The following is a 16,113-nucleotide window of genomic DNA, read 5'->3' as shown; positions in this document are numbered from 1 at the left end:
TTTGGGGTCATAAATATTGATTACTGTTCAAATCAAAGAATTTTTTTTCTAAAGCAGTAACATTTCCACAGTTCTTAAATTTCACCATTAAAAAAAATAAACCTATAGGTTTTCATTTATTATTCAAAGAATGACACTTTTAAGTCCATTTTTTCATCTATTCTCTTACATTCAAGTCATGATACTAAATATTATGAAAGAATAAAGCCAAAATCTCCAATTCTAGGTTAATCAACCCCCAGTGTATCTTGGACATTCTCAAGGATCTTATTAAATTGTTTGAACACTTTTTGGAAACACTTAATTTAAATCCATATGTCATATAGCAGTTTTAAGAGCTCAAAAGACAGGGTGAAAGAATGAATGAGTGTCAGAGTGTGTGTGTGTTTTAATTTTTTTTTGGTGGGGGGGAAGGAGGGAGGTTCAGGCTACATATCACAAAATATCTGGTGACTGAATCTCCAGGGAGGTTGTAAATTACCTCCTAAGTTTATACGATAAAATGTAAAATGATGGCCGAGGCAATTCATTCACACAGAGGGTATTATTGATGTCAGTAGTTATGTGATTCTTTATATGTATATAGACATAAGTACATTAAAATGTAGGTATGCTTAATTCAGCAGCAAATGGGACATGAGTGTCTTTATGTTAATCATTTGGCAGAATCTAGAGCATAATCTTAACTGCACATTGTAATCTTCTGGGGAGCTTTTAAAAAATGCCAGTGTCTGCACTCAAACCCAGACCAACTAAATGGAGCAACTGAATGGATACTGACCATTAACTGAGAGGGGGAGGGATGGCAAAGGAACAGGTGTATGGAGGGGCACTAGGATTTCTGTTCAGGAGATGTCTGTTAGCCATAACCCAATAGTGATAGATGTTTAGTAGTTACATATAAGGCCATGGTGTTGAGACAACAATTGGAGGTAGAATTATAAATTAGGAGATAGCAGTATATCATTTGGCTATTGAAAGCCTTATAGCTGGCTCAGTTGGAGGAGCATGGGATTCTTGATCTCAAGGTCATGAGTTCCAGGCCCATGTTTGTTGTAGAGATGAAAGAAAGCAAAGAAGAAAGCCTGCTAAGGCTGAATGAAATAATGATGACAATGAAGAATACAAGGCAGACAATAGGTCCTAAGCACTCCAGCATATAGAAGAGTGCACAAAAAAGACAAAAAGGCAGAAGGAGGAAAGCAGGAGAAGGTCCCATTATGAGGACCTGAGGATAGTCTGTAGTCCTGAGGATAATAGGAAAAAGCTAAGCATTGTATTTTTCCACTTTGAGAAATCTGGTTTTGTGTCATCTTGTTTGCAAATTTGAATCTTAAGCCTACCATTTTCTACTTTATAACAGTATTAATGTTAGATTAATGTTAAGCTGTAAAAAAACCATAAACTATCATAGTATATTTGATAGTACTTTAAAAAGACACAGAAAGAAGTCAATTTATTAAAAAGAGCATTTTTGGGACACCTGGGTGGCTCAGTTGGTTGGCTGAGTGTCTGACTTCAGCTCAGGTCATGGTCTCGTAGTTTGCAAGTTTGAGCCCCACATCAGGCTGTCTGCTGTCAGCACAGAGCCTGCTTTGGATCCTCTGTCCCCCTTTTTCTCTGTCCCTCCCTGCTCACTTTCTCTCTCTCTCTCAAAATAAATAAACTTAAAAAAAAGAAAAAAAAAACATTTCAGTAGGAAATAACTGGAGGATTACCTTTCCACCAGCCTTAAACATGACTCTTGCTTTGGCACCTGAATCTGTACATTTGCATTGTTGATGGAATCTAGGCCTGGACACTGTACGAATCGCAGTTAAGCAATAAGAAGAGATTACACTTGGGGCGCCTGGGTGGCGCAGTCAGTTAAGCGTCCGGCTTCAGCCAGGTCACGATCTCGCGGTCCGGGAGTTCGAGCCCCGCGTCAGGCTCTGGGCTGATGGCTCAGAGCCTGGAGCCTGTTTCCGATTCTGTGTCTCCCTCTCTCTCTGCCCCTCCCCCGTTCATGCTCTGTCTCTCTCTGTCCCAAAAATAAATAAACGTTCAAAAATAGAAAATTAAAAAAAAAAAAAAAGATTACACTTGAGAATAAACTAGCTGACTAATAACAGTAATTTGGGGGTTATTTTGCTGTACGTTTCCATTTATTGGTTTTCAGGAATTTCAAGGACTTTGAATAAGTGGTTCTTCAGGAGGTCTGGCAACTACAAGAAGCAAGCTTAGCAAGCCAAGGAAATGACAGACAAGGGCATCAGAATTGATACTATTTATGGAGATAATTTCTGCTGATTGCTGAAGGGAAAGTTTATAACCCAACATTTGGGCACTGTTTGGTTTGTACGTAATACAAATGATCAAAGATTTTTACTGTTATTCACAAGTAACGGGAGTTAATGGCCAGAAGTAAATAATGAAGTTGTTAACCTAACTCCTTTGACTAGAAAAACTTGACTTAAAAAATATATATAAATAAATAAATCTTCCTCCACTTTTTGCCTCAGTAGGCTGTTTGAATAGAAATGTCATGTGGTGGACATTCAAGGAAAAAATATTTAGCTGCATATATAAAGTTTTAATTCCCCAATGAAGTCAAACAGCATTTATTGAGACCTGTCATATGCAAAACTGGCAGTCCCTTTGTAGCCAACTGGTACAGTTGTTTTCAGTGTAAATGCAAAATGTTGCCTGTTTTGGGTTAGGAAATAGCAAAAACGGCTAATGCTCTGTTTTCACACTATGTGCCAGGTAGCCAATCTGAATCCTAAGGACCTCTCGTATACCTTAAAGGATTATGTTTTTAAAGAACTTCAAAAAGACTGGCCTGGATACAATGAAATCGACAGACGGTCATTACAGTCAGTGCTCTCGAGGTAAATTTTTCTTCTTTGAAACCGATCAAGTAAGTGATAATATTAGTTATTGTTATTTTAGTGTTGAGAAGGAAAAGAGAAGCAAGAGTAAGCTTTTTATCATGAACATTTGAAAATTCTCTTCATAACTGGAACATATGTATGTGTCCTTTACAGAAAATTAAATCCATCTCAGAATGCTGCCAGCACCAGCCGTTCAGAATCTCCTGTATGTTCTAGTAGAGATGCTGCATCTTCTCCTCAGGTATTCCTAAAATTACATAACCATAGCCCCTAAGTGAACTCTAGGGACCAGCTAGTTCACGTGGTCTGATTTATGCATGAGAGAAATGAGGCCCAGAGAAGCTGCACAGCTTGCCTACCCAAAGTCACATGGCCAGCTCATGGCAGAGCTCTGTTTAGAATTCAGGTCCTGGCTCACAGCCCACACCTCTTTTTCACTACACAGCACTGCTTGTCAAAGTGCTTAATATCTACTCTGCTTTTCCATATTTGAAGTTTCCATTTTATTATAAGATTATCTACTTTTTTATTTGGTCACTACCTGGAAGACTTACCCAGTCCTGTATTGTCTCAGATTATATTGAAAATTGGAGGCATTTAATACTACCTGAAACATGTTCCAGAAAAATATTCTTAAGGAAAAATGTTTATAAAATAAGCAAATAAAAAATTCTGTCCTTTTCATACATGTGTGTCCTTAACGTATTTTTCAATTAAATCCCAGTCAGAATATTCCAATTAGACCTCACTCCTTCCAGCTTAAAATTTCCCCCAAAAGATTCTTTATTTCCCTGATTTGGGGATTGACAGTGGGACAAACCTATCTACCCCAGTGCTGCTCACACAGTGCTCCTCTCTCTGGACCCTCCTCCCAAGGATTCGGGAGACAGGACAGATGTGTGGACAACAGTAAGCTTGCTGTGGGCAAAAGGCTACTCACATGTCAAAAACTGTTAGAAACCTATTGTGAGGAACAGAGGGAGAACAAAATAAAAGCAATTTTGTCCTTGCATGTACATTGTCTATAGAATCCTCACTTTTAATGCCAACTGCCATGAAGTTATTTATACTGTAATCTAATTATGTAATGGCTGCCAAATCAATGGTGCTAAGTTGGAAACAGAATAATTAATGGGATGATTAACTGTTATTTTTTTTCAAGGTGAAGCTTAGGCCACATTATTACATTGGATGTATGCTTTGTACTTTTCGACTATCTGAATTCCCTTTTTAATTTAAATATTGTTATTGCTGGATTGGGACAGTATTAGCATAATTTTTTAAATTTCTGAAATACTAATTCCATATCATTTTTATGGACTAGTTATTAAAACTTACCTTCCAATCTGATGAAGAGATATATTTAGAGGGGAAAAAAAACTGAATAGCATTTCAGCAATAATAGAGATACTTAGAGAAATTACTTTGAAGTGCTGGCTGTTCCCATTTTAAGACAGGTAAAATAATAAATGGCAGCCAAAATATTCATAAGTAGAGCATGTTAGCACATTAGAGGAGGTTAAATAAGTGTAGGCTTTTGTTGCCCTTTACCTACCCTTCTTAGTCCTCACCGAGTGAAATGGTACAAACTGCTTTCTCCTTCCTCTCTTTTAATATAACTAGGTCAGCCACAGCCCTCAGAGGAAGAAGGTTACCTCTTCTTAGTACTCTCCTAAGTGGTACAGTCCACATAAATGGCATAGTCTCTCCAAGAACTTAGGGTGGGGCTATATGATCAGAAAGTATAAGCACAGTTGTTCATATGGTAGCCAATGATGCACATATTGAGTTTTAATGCAAAGTGGCTCGTTTTTTTTTCTGCCCCTCCCCAACAGAAACGGCTTTTAGATTCAGATTTCATTGATCCTTTAATGAATAAGAAAGCTCGAATATCTCACCTGACAAATAGAGTGCCGCCAACATTAAATGGTCATTTGAATCCCACGAGTGAAAAATCTGCTGCAGGCCTCCTGCCGCCTCCTGCAGCTGCTGCCATCCCTACCCCTCCACCACTGCCTTCAACCCACCTGCCCGTTTCCAACCCTCCTCAGACTGTAAATTCTAACTCCAATTCCCCTAGCACTCCAGAAGGCCGGGGGACTCAAGACCTACCTGTTGACAGTTTTAGTCAAAACAGTAGTATCTATGAGGACCAGCAAAACAAATATACCTCTAGGACTTCTCTGGAAACCTTACCCCCTGGTTCAGTTCTACTAAAGTGTCCAAAGCCTATGGAAGAAACCCATTCAATGTCTCACAAAAAGTCCAAAAAGAAGTCTAAAAAACACAAGGAAAAGGACCAAATTAAAAAGCACGACATTGAGATGACTGAAGAAAAGGAAGAGGACCTTAAAAGAGAAGAAGAGGAAATTGCCAAGCTGAACAACTCCAGTCCAGATTCCAATGAAGGTACACTTTACATTTGTAAAACCAACTACATGTGTTAAATGATCGGGCAGAGCAGACTATCGTGAGGGACATTATGCTGTTTATATAATTAGTAATGCTTTTTTATCAAATGACCTTGTGTTAATAATCTTAGTGTTGTGCTTTGGAGCAGATTTTTCTTTTCTTATATTTAACATCAGTAATTTTTGGTCTCTTTTTAGCCAACTATTAAACATAGTTTCTAAATTTGATAATAACATGGTAACATTTGAAAATGACTGTTATCCTCTAGAGACCCCCTCTTAAAAGGTAGACTTTGTTGCTCTTTTCCATAACTGTCAGGGTATTGCACAACCTCAACGTGACCTATTCTCTGCCATTCTTGAACTAATTTTACCAGACACACAATTAGCGATAAAAATAATTCTTTTCCTTCTTTGCCAGAGAAACAGGGTCACCCCTGCCTTAATTAATGTTAACACAGGGGAAATGTCAAATTCTTTATAAAACCAGCAAGGTAAGATTGCATATGCAGATCCATAACATCATCTTTATTCAGAGGGAAAGCAATTTGTCTTATGCAAGGCTGTTGGCAATTTGCTTGATAGAGCTTAAGAAATTATTTTTTCAATTTTGAGAACACTGTTTTAGTAAACTAGCATTAGTAAAATTTAACCATTTCAAGCTTTTGAAAACTTAAAAAGCCAGATAACCTAGAGATGCAAAGAAGCTTAAAATAATGCTTTACTTCTAAAGAAAAACTAATCCTAGGAAGACCACTTACCTAAGGTGTAATGATTTTTAACACCTAGTAAAAAAATTATATTTTTCTTATTTAAAAAAAAAAAGTTGTGCTCTAAACCTTAATGTCCCCCAAACAGCACATCCAAGATTCAAGCCCCTCATTTAGCATTGCTACCAATTTTAAACCCAGCATAACCAAAGCAAAATTCTCGAGGAAAATACGACTTTAGAAAAGTTACTTTAATGAAGAGGTTAAAGAGTGTTGCCTTTCTGTAATTTGCCCATAATACTGGAAGTCTGTAATTCTTAGATTTAACTGACCATTTTTTACCACGAGAGGAGCTTTGCAGCATAGTAAAATGCAGTGCCTTCACTGACCTGGATTGACTATACTGCACATCACAGCTTATCTGTTGAAATATTTAGATCAGTGTGATACTGTATAGTGACCCAAAAGGTAGGTGTAAGCTTTTTCCCTCAAACACTATTGTACTTAAATTTGCCAAGTCAGGAAGAGGCAAGCAGTAATAACACCTTGTGTTCAGAGTTAGTATACCTGGGTATATCCCAGTCCACACACTTCCAACGCTGAGATGGTGATCCTGAGTCAGGCTAGTGCTGGGAGGATTGGATCCCAGTATGTTGAGATGTACAGCAAAGTTTGAGTGTTCTCAGAGTTGGAGACTTGAAGAAACAGACTGAGTCTCTGAATCCTTCACTAAGGATGTAGTACCTTTCAAAGCCATTTGAGATTATCACAAACTGAGGATAGATCCAGACCCACATCCCCTGAATCTGTTGGAATTTATCTAGGTCTATGGCAAAGAAGAAGCCAGGTTGACATGCACTCAATGCCTTTTCCTTTAAGACTCAGGCTATTATTAAAAAAAAAAAAAAAAAAAAAAAAGGAGTGGGGGGGCGTCTCAAAGTCTACACACACACACACACACATAACAATAAGGCCACAGAGTTTGCATAATTTATTTCGTATACTTGGTCTTTTAAAATGTTGAACTAAGGAATTATCAAATATTCACTTTTGTTTTATATTGAACATGTCCATTTTGCCAGCAGGCAGGGTTAGGATGTGAGTTATTAATTTAATTCTAGTTTGAATGATAAAAAGTTACCCTGATAAAAAGCCTAAACTTACCCTCAGGAAATGTTGGTTGTGTTCAAACAAATAGAATCCTGAGTGAGGGATTTTACACATTTTCATAGCATAGCCATGAATGACTGGCACTTTATTTTTCTTTTTCTTTTTTTTTAACAAATCTGTGTAGTAATATGAGATTTAGAGATAAGAGACCAGAGGAGTGTACATCGGTGTTCAGTAATGACTTATTTTAAATTACTTCAAAACCCATATGGGAAAACTTCCTACCCCTTCCACTGTCTGCATACAAAAAGGGTAGCAATAAAATACAGTGACTGAAGCGGTCTGCTACCTGACTTCATTGTCTCATCTGCCTTGTTCGAATCCTATGAAAAGTAGATGTTGATGTAAAATTTGTATCTTCCATTGTGTGGCTGCATCTGCCAGCACAGTCTTTGAATTACTGGGCAGATGCCACAACTGTTATTGAAAGAATAGAAGACTGACCTTGGGTTAAGACGGAATTCCTTTATTGTGCAGACACTGCGGTAGCCAGGGCGCTTTCAATGCCTGGCGTCAGTTCTGCTGGCCCTGCTCACAGGGCCTCTGTTGTTCGTGTGCAATTGTATTCCTTGCTCACTGTTGCTTATTGAGATGGAAGAATAGAATTTGAGGAAGAGTGTTCCAGATGTTTCTGATCTATTTTAGAATTATAGGCATTTTATAACCATACTGTTGGGTGAAAGCTTGATTTTTTTTTTTTTTTCTTTGTAGGAGTTAAAGAGGGCTGCACTGCCTCCATGGAGCCTTCTTCAACAATTGAACTCCCAGATTATTTGATGTAAGTTCAGATGTCTGCCAATGGGAGAGAACTGTTTAATTTTAGAAAGTTTGCAAATTCTTTTCCCATAATTTGCAAATGAGAAAAGAAGTTCCAGAAATAGAGTCCCAGAGCCACCCCTGCATTTGAAAGGCTGCCATTAAGCCTGCTCGTCCCAAATCCACCCCTGTCTGCCTAAGCAGGTTGTGTCTCCCCCAGCACTGAGTTCTGCTCTGTGGCCTTTAAGTATAGAGAAGCCTGTCCTTTGTTCTGTGGCCAGGTCAGGCATTTGATTGTGGAAGATTTCAGGGGTCTGACTCTTCAAAGCTGACAGTCTATCAATGCACATTCACTTGTTGACCCAAAGAGAGAGTTTATTACTGATAAAGTGCTTAAATCTCCACAGTTAATACAAAGTAGAGATAGACTGATTTTCATTTAAATAAAGTTCTGCCATGGAATTAATTTTAAAAGGAGAGAAGAGTAAAATCAGATCATTTCACTTTAGTACCAGTTATAATGTTTTTCTTGTTATGACAACAAGTTGCTAAACGCTGAGCTGGGGACATTTTTGTAACTGGTTATCACAAAAATTATAACTTGTAGACATAATTCTAGCTTTTTTATAGACTCAAAGGCTTCTGTAAGAAGAAATAATTAAGTTGCGAGAGCCTGGAAAAATGGAGAGTGGAAGAACAAACAGATTTGACTGCAGATAGCTTTGAAAATGAACAAGTGTGCAAAATAATTTGAATGTAGATTGGAAAATGGACTCTGAGCTGTATGAACGTTTTTTCTCTATTAGCATCTCATGGTGGACAAAGTTAAACTATGCTGTTTAGCATTCCGTGTACCACAAAATGTTGATTTCCAGAGTAAAGAATATACTTAAAATGTGTTACTTTTGCTTAACAGTAGTGTGAAAGCTATACTTATTGGGGAATGATACAGCATGAAACCATAATGCTGGTTATCATCTCTTGACTAAAAAGAACCCAAGAAACCATACCAAGCACTCTCATCGGAGGCGGTATTTGGTTTTAGAGTTCGGGGCGTGGGGGAACTTTGAAAAGTGGCCACCACCAAGCTGGCCCAGGGAGGGTTGCTTGGGGGACAGCATAGCGTCTGGCTCCACTGATGAGGGGGTTCGCCTCTCCTACTGCAAACCCACTTCTCCTTAAAAGTCTTGCGGAAGTTGGCCCCCTCCGTTGACAACTGCAGGACTGTGCTCTCATTCTCTTGCGGTGGATTTTGAATTCCTCTTTTTTGTAATAGTGATGTAAACTAGTTCTATGTGACAGAATCGTGTGGGGAGGCTCAAAAAGAATTCTAACCCTTTCCTCATGCACTCAGGATGTTGCTGTGCTTTGTCAACTTAACCAGTTAATTCTATATTTAAAAACTGGTTTTTAACATCCTAATCTAAGGGATGGTCGCTGCATCTGCCTCAGTGCATTTTGGCATATTTGTCACGTTTCTGGCTCTCAAAAATCACAAAAGTATGTAACCTGTGTAATCGTTTGCTTAATTTATTAAAGTAAAAGCAATTTATTTTGTCACAAAACTGTCTTACATGATTATAGCCAATTTTCTTAAAATGGTGAGAAAGCATGGATTTTCAGAAAAATCACTGCAGTTACAGAACTTAAGCTGTTTCTTAAGAAAACCAAAAAGACATACAATAAAACCTTAATGATCAGCCTCTGAATAATTCATACCTAAACCACAATATCCCTAATTTTTATATAATAAGAATACTTTTGTTACTTGTGGCTGTGAAATATCCAAACCCTTTGAAATTTTATTCCATCATTACATTTAGAGCCAGCTGTAGAACCATAATAATTTTTGTTAAAAATAGTGAAATGCCTTTCATTAAAGTGCCAATATAATCAAATAATCTTCTATAATAGCAACACAACTGTTGGCCAGATTGGTGTTTTTCCCTAAGGAAATTATTAAATAAAATACTGAGGGTGTAGCCTTGGGTGTGATCTTGAGAAAGCAGGATATTTCATAGAACACATTAAGCCAGAGTTTCTCGAGCAGTGTAGCCATTTTGCTTACCTGCACTTGTCCCCAGGAAGCTCTTTCCTGCCCTGGGCTTCCTCCGCTGTGACATCAGGACAGCCCTGCGTCACTGCTTGGCTCACCACACTCTTCTTACATCAGAGACATCAGCATACCAGTGCTGTCTCCCTCACACTTAGAAACCGAACCTCCACAGAGGCTAACTTGGCATGAATAAAAATATTAATGAGGACATTAAGTGGTCAGTTGCATCGCTTTTCTCACATTGCCAACCAGACATTTGTGCCATCTCATTTTAAATAAAACTGGTAAGGTTATCTAAAACCATTTTTGTGAAGGACTGAACTCCAAGGTTTTCCTACAGTTAAGAATTATCTGTGCATGTCCAGGAGTGCTGAAGCACCTGCCCCTGATGGAGATTGCTATGGAATGTCAGTTTTTATCTCAGAAAGTCAAGGGAACTTAGCATTCCATGGCAGGAACGCAGAGTACAGAGACCCAGGCCAGCCCCTGGTGTGATCCCACTTCCCAGAGCCACAAACAAATAATACTGCGTTTTAATATTAAAATGACGTTTTAATTTGCTTACCACTGAATAAACTGACACGCTGGGAAAATGGCCTTCACTCACCAGTTCCCTAGAGGTATTTACATCCTAAAGTAAAACAGATTCGTGAAGAAACTAAGTTAGAATAATACTGTGACACTGACGTTCAGTTACATAGAATATGACACTTTAGGGCTGAAAAGACCTAGAGAGATATGCCCTTTTTTCTTTTTTTTTTTTTCTTCCAGTCTGTCATTTCAAAAGAAGAAAATTATTCATTCCCTTTTGTATTCTATACATTTGCCTAGTCAAACATGGGAGGAAAGAGGCAGAGGGAACAAGCCTCAGGTGCCTTACTGGCAGCAGGTGTAAACGGCCAAAAGACAGACCTCCTCTTAGCCGCACAACTAGAGAGAGCTTTGACTTCAGCGTTTACTTAGTGACTGGGTGACACTCTCCTGGTTTCATGTTACCCACCGAGTCCTTCTGTTTCCGTGTGACTCGGAACAGATGGGTTGGCCTCTGCCGCTAGAGTGGTGGTGAATTATTTTGGATAGAGAAAGGTTGAGGAAGCTAAATCTGTATAAGCCTTGTTTTCTAGTCACACTTCAATTCCATTGCCACCGTGTTCTTCTCACATTTAACTTTCCTTCACTGAACATCTTAAGCTCTCCTGTGGGATAATTTCACCTGAAAGTTCTTTGAAGGAGTGACATGGCAGCAAACAGTGGCAGGGCAACTTTCAATCTAGGGAAACATGCTTGGATACAGTTTCTAAATATTTGTTTTAAATGTCAGACTTGTGCAATATGTTTATTCTGTAGTCTGTCTCCATTTATATATTTTTTTCTTTTTTCTTATTAGAAAATACATTGCTATCGTCTCCTATGAGCAACGCCAGAATTACAAGGATGACTTCAATGCTGAATATGATGAATACAGGGCCTTGCATGCCAGGATGGAGACTGTAGCTAGACGATTTATCAAACTTGATGCACAACGAAAGCGGCTTTCTCCGGGCTCAAAAGAGTATCAGGTAAACATGTTTGCTCCTAGAAAGGCTCACTTCCATATTTTACCTTCTTTGTTCTCTACCCAGTCCACCCCCAGGCATCCCACTGGCCTTTGGAGAATGTCCTCTGGCAAACCAGCCTCTCTGCAGCTTTTGGTCTTCATTGAAAATTAGCTAGGAAACTAAATACAGTATTTGAAATAGTTCTCTAAAATAAGTAAACACAACGAACTGTATTTCTGTCAGTGGAAAATAACTTTATATAACATAATATGTATAAAATATGTAATAGAGGCTTATATACTTACTGTAACATAATAGAGTATCAAGGTAAAAAGCAAACACAACTAAATAGGAAAAAAGTTGATTTGGAATTCATTGAAATATTTAACTGCATTGCCAACTCAGACCATAGCTGTTAGATCTTGTGCTGTTCCCAAAAATTGCTATTTCAAGTCTATGTTTTTTTAGAAAAAAACTCAATCTGGCCTAGAATAGGGAAGATATAGACATAAGATATAAAAAGGGTTTAATACCACAGAGATTTGGGGCTTAAGTGAAGAAAAGCTTGGTGTTTCCAGCTATTCCAAAGACTGACATTTGTTAACAGATACTAAGCCATTTTCCCTTCCCTACTTTAATTAGTAGTATTACCATAGCTGGCAAACCAGTAAAAGCCAGACCCACATACTGGTTGTTCTTTCTCATAGTTATAAGCAAAAGGATTAATACAAATGAATGTGTCCCTCCTTATGTAGGCCAGATAAATTTGTCACAATTCACAACCATAGACAATGCCTTCGTTCTGGCCTAGTAACTGTTGTTCTGACAGGGACCCACATGAGAGAACGTGAATGGGTTTCCCACAGTTGGCAAAACAACCTGAGAGCATCTGCGCTCTAAAGACCATGCCTTCCATTAGTGGGTCTTAATCTTTAAACAGGCTGCCTAGAGTTATGGAAGACTTTGCCAGAGGAATTTGTGTTTGAGGGTGCAAGAGGTCATTGATATGGTGGGGTGTTTCTTTCTTTCTTTCTTTCTTTCTTTCTTTCTTTCTTTCTTTCTTTCTTTCTTTCTTTCTTTTTTTACATGTAGTTATTTACCAGTGTACCATGATTATATTTAAACTAAAATGTAATTCCAAGGATTGGTTAGTGGTTAGGAGCAGGCTACGGAGCTAAACTGCCAGGGTTTGATTCGCAGCTCTACCATTGAATATTTGTGTGACCTTCGGCAAATTACCTAACTTTCTTCAGAATTCCCATCCATAAAATAAAGTGATTAGATAGAGTTGTGCAGAATAAATGTAAGTATTTGGAAACTGCTTAGTCCATAGTACATAAGGTTAGATAAGTATTAGCCATCTTCCCTAGCCACCCAATTTCCCTCCTGAGAGGCAATCAATGGTACTGGTTTCCAGTGCATTCTTTCAGAGGTTTGTGTGTGTAAGATGTATATACACATGTATATACACAAGCAAATTCACCTGTGTGCTATATGTAATTGAATCTAAGATGTCATCAGTTACAATATGTACTATTGTCTTCTGTTCCAGTAAGTTAAACTGTCACACATTATTTGATTGCATTAAAATGAGAGGAAACGTGCATCTTAGAAGGAAGTTGTTAGAATGTATTATATTTCTTCTCAAATGATATCAAACTGTATAAGTCATTCTGCACTTTGCTTTCTTTCACTAAACAATATAATGCATCTTAGAGAACTTTATATAAGTACGTGAAGCACTTACCCCTTTTAATGGCCTTTTCGTATTCCTTTGTATGGATTAATGGACATTTAAATTTTCTTTACTGTCTTTTGCTTTACAAACGGTACTGCAGCAAATAACCTTATACGTGCAGCATTTCACTTAGGAGCAAGCAAATCTGAAAGAGAGGTATAAGTGCTGAGTCAGTTTTGCATTTGCTATTTTGATAGCAGTTGCCAATTGCCTTCTTTAAAGAGCGTACCAATTTACATTCCCATCATCAGTATTTCCCCACCCTTGCTGAATGTGTGTTAGCTGTTTATATTGCCAAAAAAAAAAATTGTTCCCTTCTGATTTTAATTTTTAATTTTGTAGAATGTTCATGAAGAAGTCTTACAAGAATATCAGAAGATCAAGCAGGTAGGAATCATCACTGTGGGTTTCTGACCCGTAGTTGGGGCAGTATTATAAATTCTGCAACCTAATTCCTCCCGTCTGTTTCCTCTGCAGTCCAGTCCCAATTATCATGAAGAAAAATACAGATGCGAGTATCTTCATAACAAGCTGGCTCACATCAAAAGACTAATAGGTGAATTTGACCAACAGCAAGCAGAGTCATGGCACTAGATCTCTGCTTGGACCAGAAGATGTGAATAAACTTAAGCTTATTTATTTAAAATTCCAAATGAGTTGCTCTAAGATGCTAAAAAAATGAAACTTTGCTTGTTGAAAGTTTCAGTATTAGTAAACTTGAGTTATTTACTTTTTTTTTTTTTTTCCATTTTACTTTGCTTCCCTGCATTTTTGAAGCTGCTTTTTCTGGTCCTTCTTCCCATGCCTACCCCACCCCCAAGACTTATGTTTGTCAATAGAAATAATTTTTTTTAGATATTGGAGATCCAGTGTCTATACTTCAAATCAGCTCTTTTCCTTAAAAACTTATGTTTGTCATTAGAAATGATTTTTTTTAAGATATTGGGGATCCAATGTCCATACTTCAAAGTTATGTGTGTTTAAAAAAAAAAAACAGTAATGTGCAAGGTGAAATGCTTTTGGATAAACATAAGCCTATTTTCTGACCTTTCTTAACGCAAACTCTTTGCCTTAAATGGTAGAATATTTAGAAATTTGCACAAAATACAAAAAAAAAATTTAAAACATTGTTTTGGAGGGTTAAGAAATAGAAAGGTGTATGTGTATGTGTATAAATATGCACACATATGTACATACAGGCTGACTTGATCTAGAACAGTAAATCCGCCCTGCAAGTTAACCCCCCATTGCAATGGTTGCCTTAAGGTGTTTGCTAGTTGTGTACATAGTGTGGTTAATCATTAGCTACACTACTTCCCACTTGGTTAGAGCAATGGGAAGTATACTGTGGCCTACCAGCGTCTGAAAGCGTGTGCTCGACCAGTATGTGTGCAGAGGTGGTGTGGATGTGAGCGTGCATGGAGGAAAAAAGCTGCTACTCTCAGTAGGCCAAACGCTCAGGTTAAACAACAGACGAGTGTTACTGTAGGGTTTTTTGTTTTTGTTTTTGTTTTTTTTTCCTGTCAAATTGCTACTTCTATCGTGGAAGACAAAAGCATTTCCATTTCAACAGTTTGTCAGCTTTATTAATGTTGGGCAAAATCAATATGTTATGAAAATGAAACAGATCTATAGTTTTGGGGCAAAATTATAAAATTAAACATGTAGGTAACCTATTTATATACTGCTATAAAGTATTTTTTGAAGAGAGATATGCAAAGAAGCTATTACCTACATGAAATGTATATTTAAAGATTTTTTTTCATCCTGGGAGCCAGGAATATAAAAAAGAGCAGATATATTTAACCATAACATACTGTGATTCATCAAACAGCACAAACTTTCATTTCATGGAGTTTATCTGTTGACGTTGATTTAAACTATCATTTGTTTTATCATGTGGGAACATAAGTTATGTGGTCAAAAATATAAGGATTTTGAACTAATGTTGATTCAAGTTGTGTTGTCTTATCGTATTGTCTTTTCAAAGTGCTGCCAGTTGAAAAGGGAAGCATTATGTTTACAAATCTGTTTTGAAATGTTTGCCAAAATTTTGGTAGTATCTTTAATAAAGTTTGTCTCCAGCATCCAAAAAATAAATAAATAAATAAGTAACTTTGTTGTGTATCGGTATAAACCAGAAAATGTTGGTATCTAGAGAACCTGAGAGCATGTAGATGAACTTTTCTCTTTGAATTCTTCTAAAACATTAACTGGAAAGAGTAAATAATATAGAAACGTATGCAGAAGTAAAAGACGATGCAAAGACTGATACAAGGCCCTGTACACTATAACTGTAACATTACTACAGGAATTTGATTTTTCTGTAGCACAGACGTCCTAGAGAATTGGTTTCTTTTAGCATTGAGATCCCTGGTGCTCTTCCTTTTACCTCAGAATTGGTACAATCATTACTAAATGTTCATTGATTTCAAACTTTGAGTTGAAAAAAGATAGGAAATGGGAATAAATGTGTTCCTTATATTATGGTGGAGTCTCCTGAGGGATTTGTCTATAGGTAATGACCTCACTGGTGTCATTTCTTGGACATCTTGGCCTTTTAATCAAAGATTGCTGCTATTTGCTATGAGCAGTGTTTTTCAAAAGCAAGGTACTTGGACAAACACTTGCATCACCCAAATTAGAATCTCTGGGTATAGGGCCCAGGTATCCATATTTTCCTAAATATGCTCCAGGTGACTTTTGCAAGTCAAAGTGTGAGGACCATTGGTTTAGTAATGGCACTAAACCTTTAGGTCTCTAAATCTCATGCCTATCCATGTCAGCAGGTACAAATCACTCTTCCCTCTACATGATATGAGGCATCCTCTCAATTGCTTCACTGCCAACTCTTATTTCAG

General features: G+C 37.5%; 1 protein-coding gene across 1 annotated transcript in view; it reads left to right on the top strand.

The window, feature by feature from the left end:
- ELL2 (elongation factor for RNA polymerase II 2) overlaps nt 1-15,741 on the top strand; it is a 70,941-nt gene extending 55,200 nt beyond the window's left edge. The window contains exons 6-12 of the mRNA XM_027037620.2: nt 2,746-2,870; nt 3,027-3,114; nt 4,709-5,282; nt 7,876-7,942; nt 11,364-11,535; nt 13,595-13,639; nt 13,730-15,741. Coding sequence (XP_026893421.1) covers nt 2,746-2,870; nt 3,027-3,114; nt 4,709-5,282; nt 7,876-7,942; nt 11,364-11,535; nt 13,595-13,639; nt 13,730-13,846 — 1,188 coding nt within the window. The 3' untranslated portion in view covers nt 13,847-15,741. The remainder of the gene's footprint in view (nt 1-2,745; nt 2,871-3,026; nt 3,115-4,708; nt 5,283-7,875; nt 7,943-11,363; nt 11,536-13,594; nt 13,640-13,729) is intronic.
- The last annotated feature ends 372 nt before the right edge of the window (nt 15,742-16,113 follow it).

This window comes from Acinonyx jubatus, chromosome A1 (genome assembly GCF_027475565.1).
Source record: "Acinonyx jubatus isolate Ajub_Pintada_27869175 chromosome A1, VMU_Ajub_asm_v1.0, whole genome shotgun sequence".
Classification (NCBI taxonomy): domain Eukaryota; kingdom Metazoa; phylum Chordata; class Mammalia; order Carnivora; family Felidae; genus Acinonyx; species Acinonyx jubatus.
Note: the sequence above shows the minus strand (reverse complement) of the source record. Positions and strands in the feature narration are given on the sequence as shown.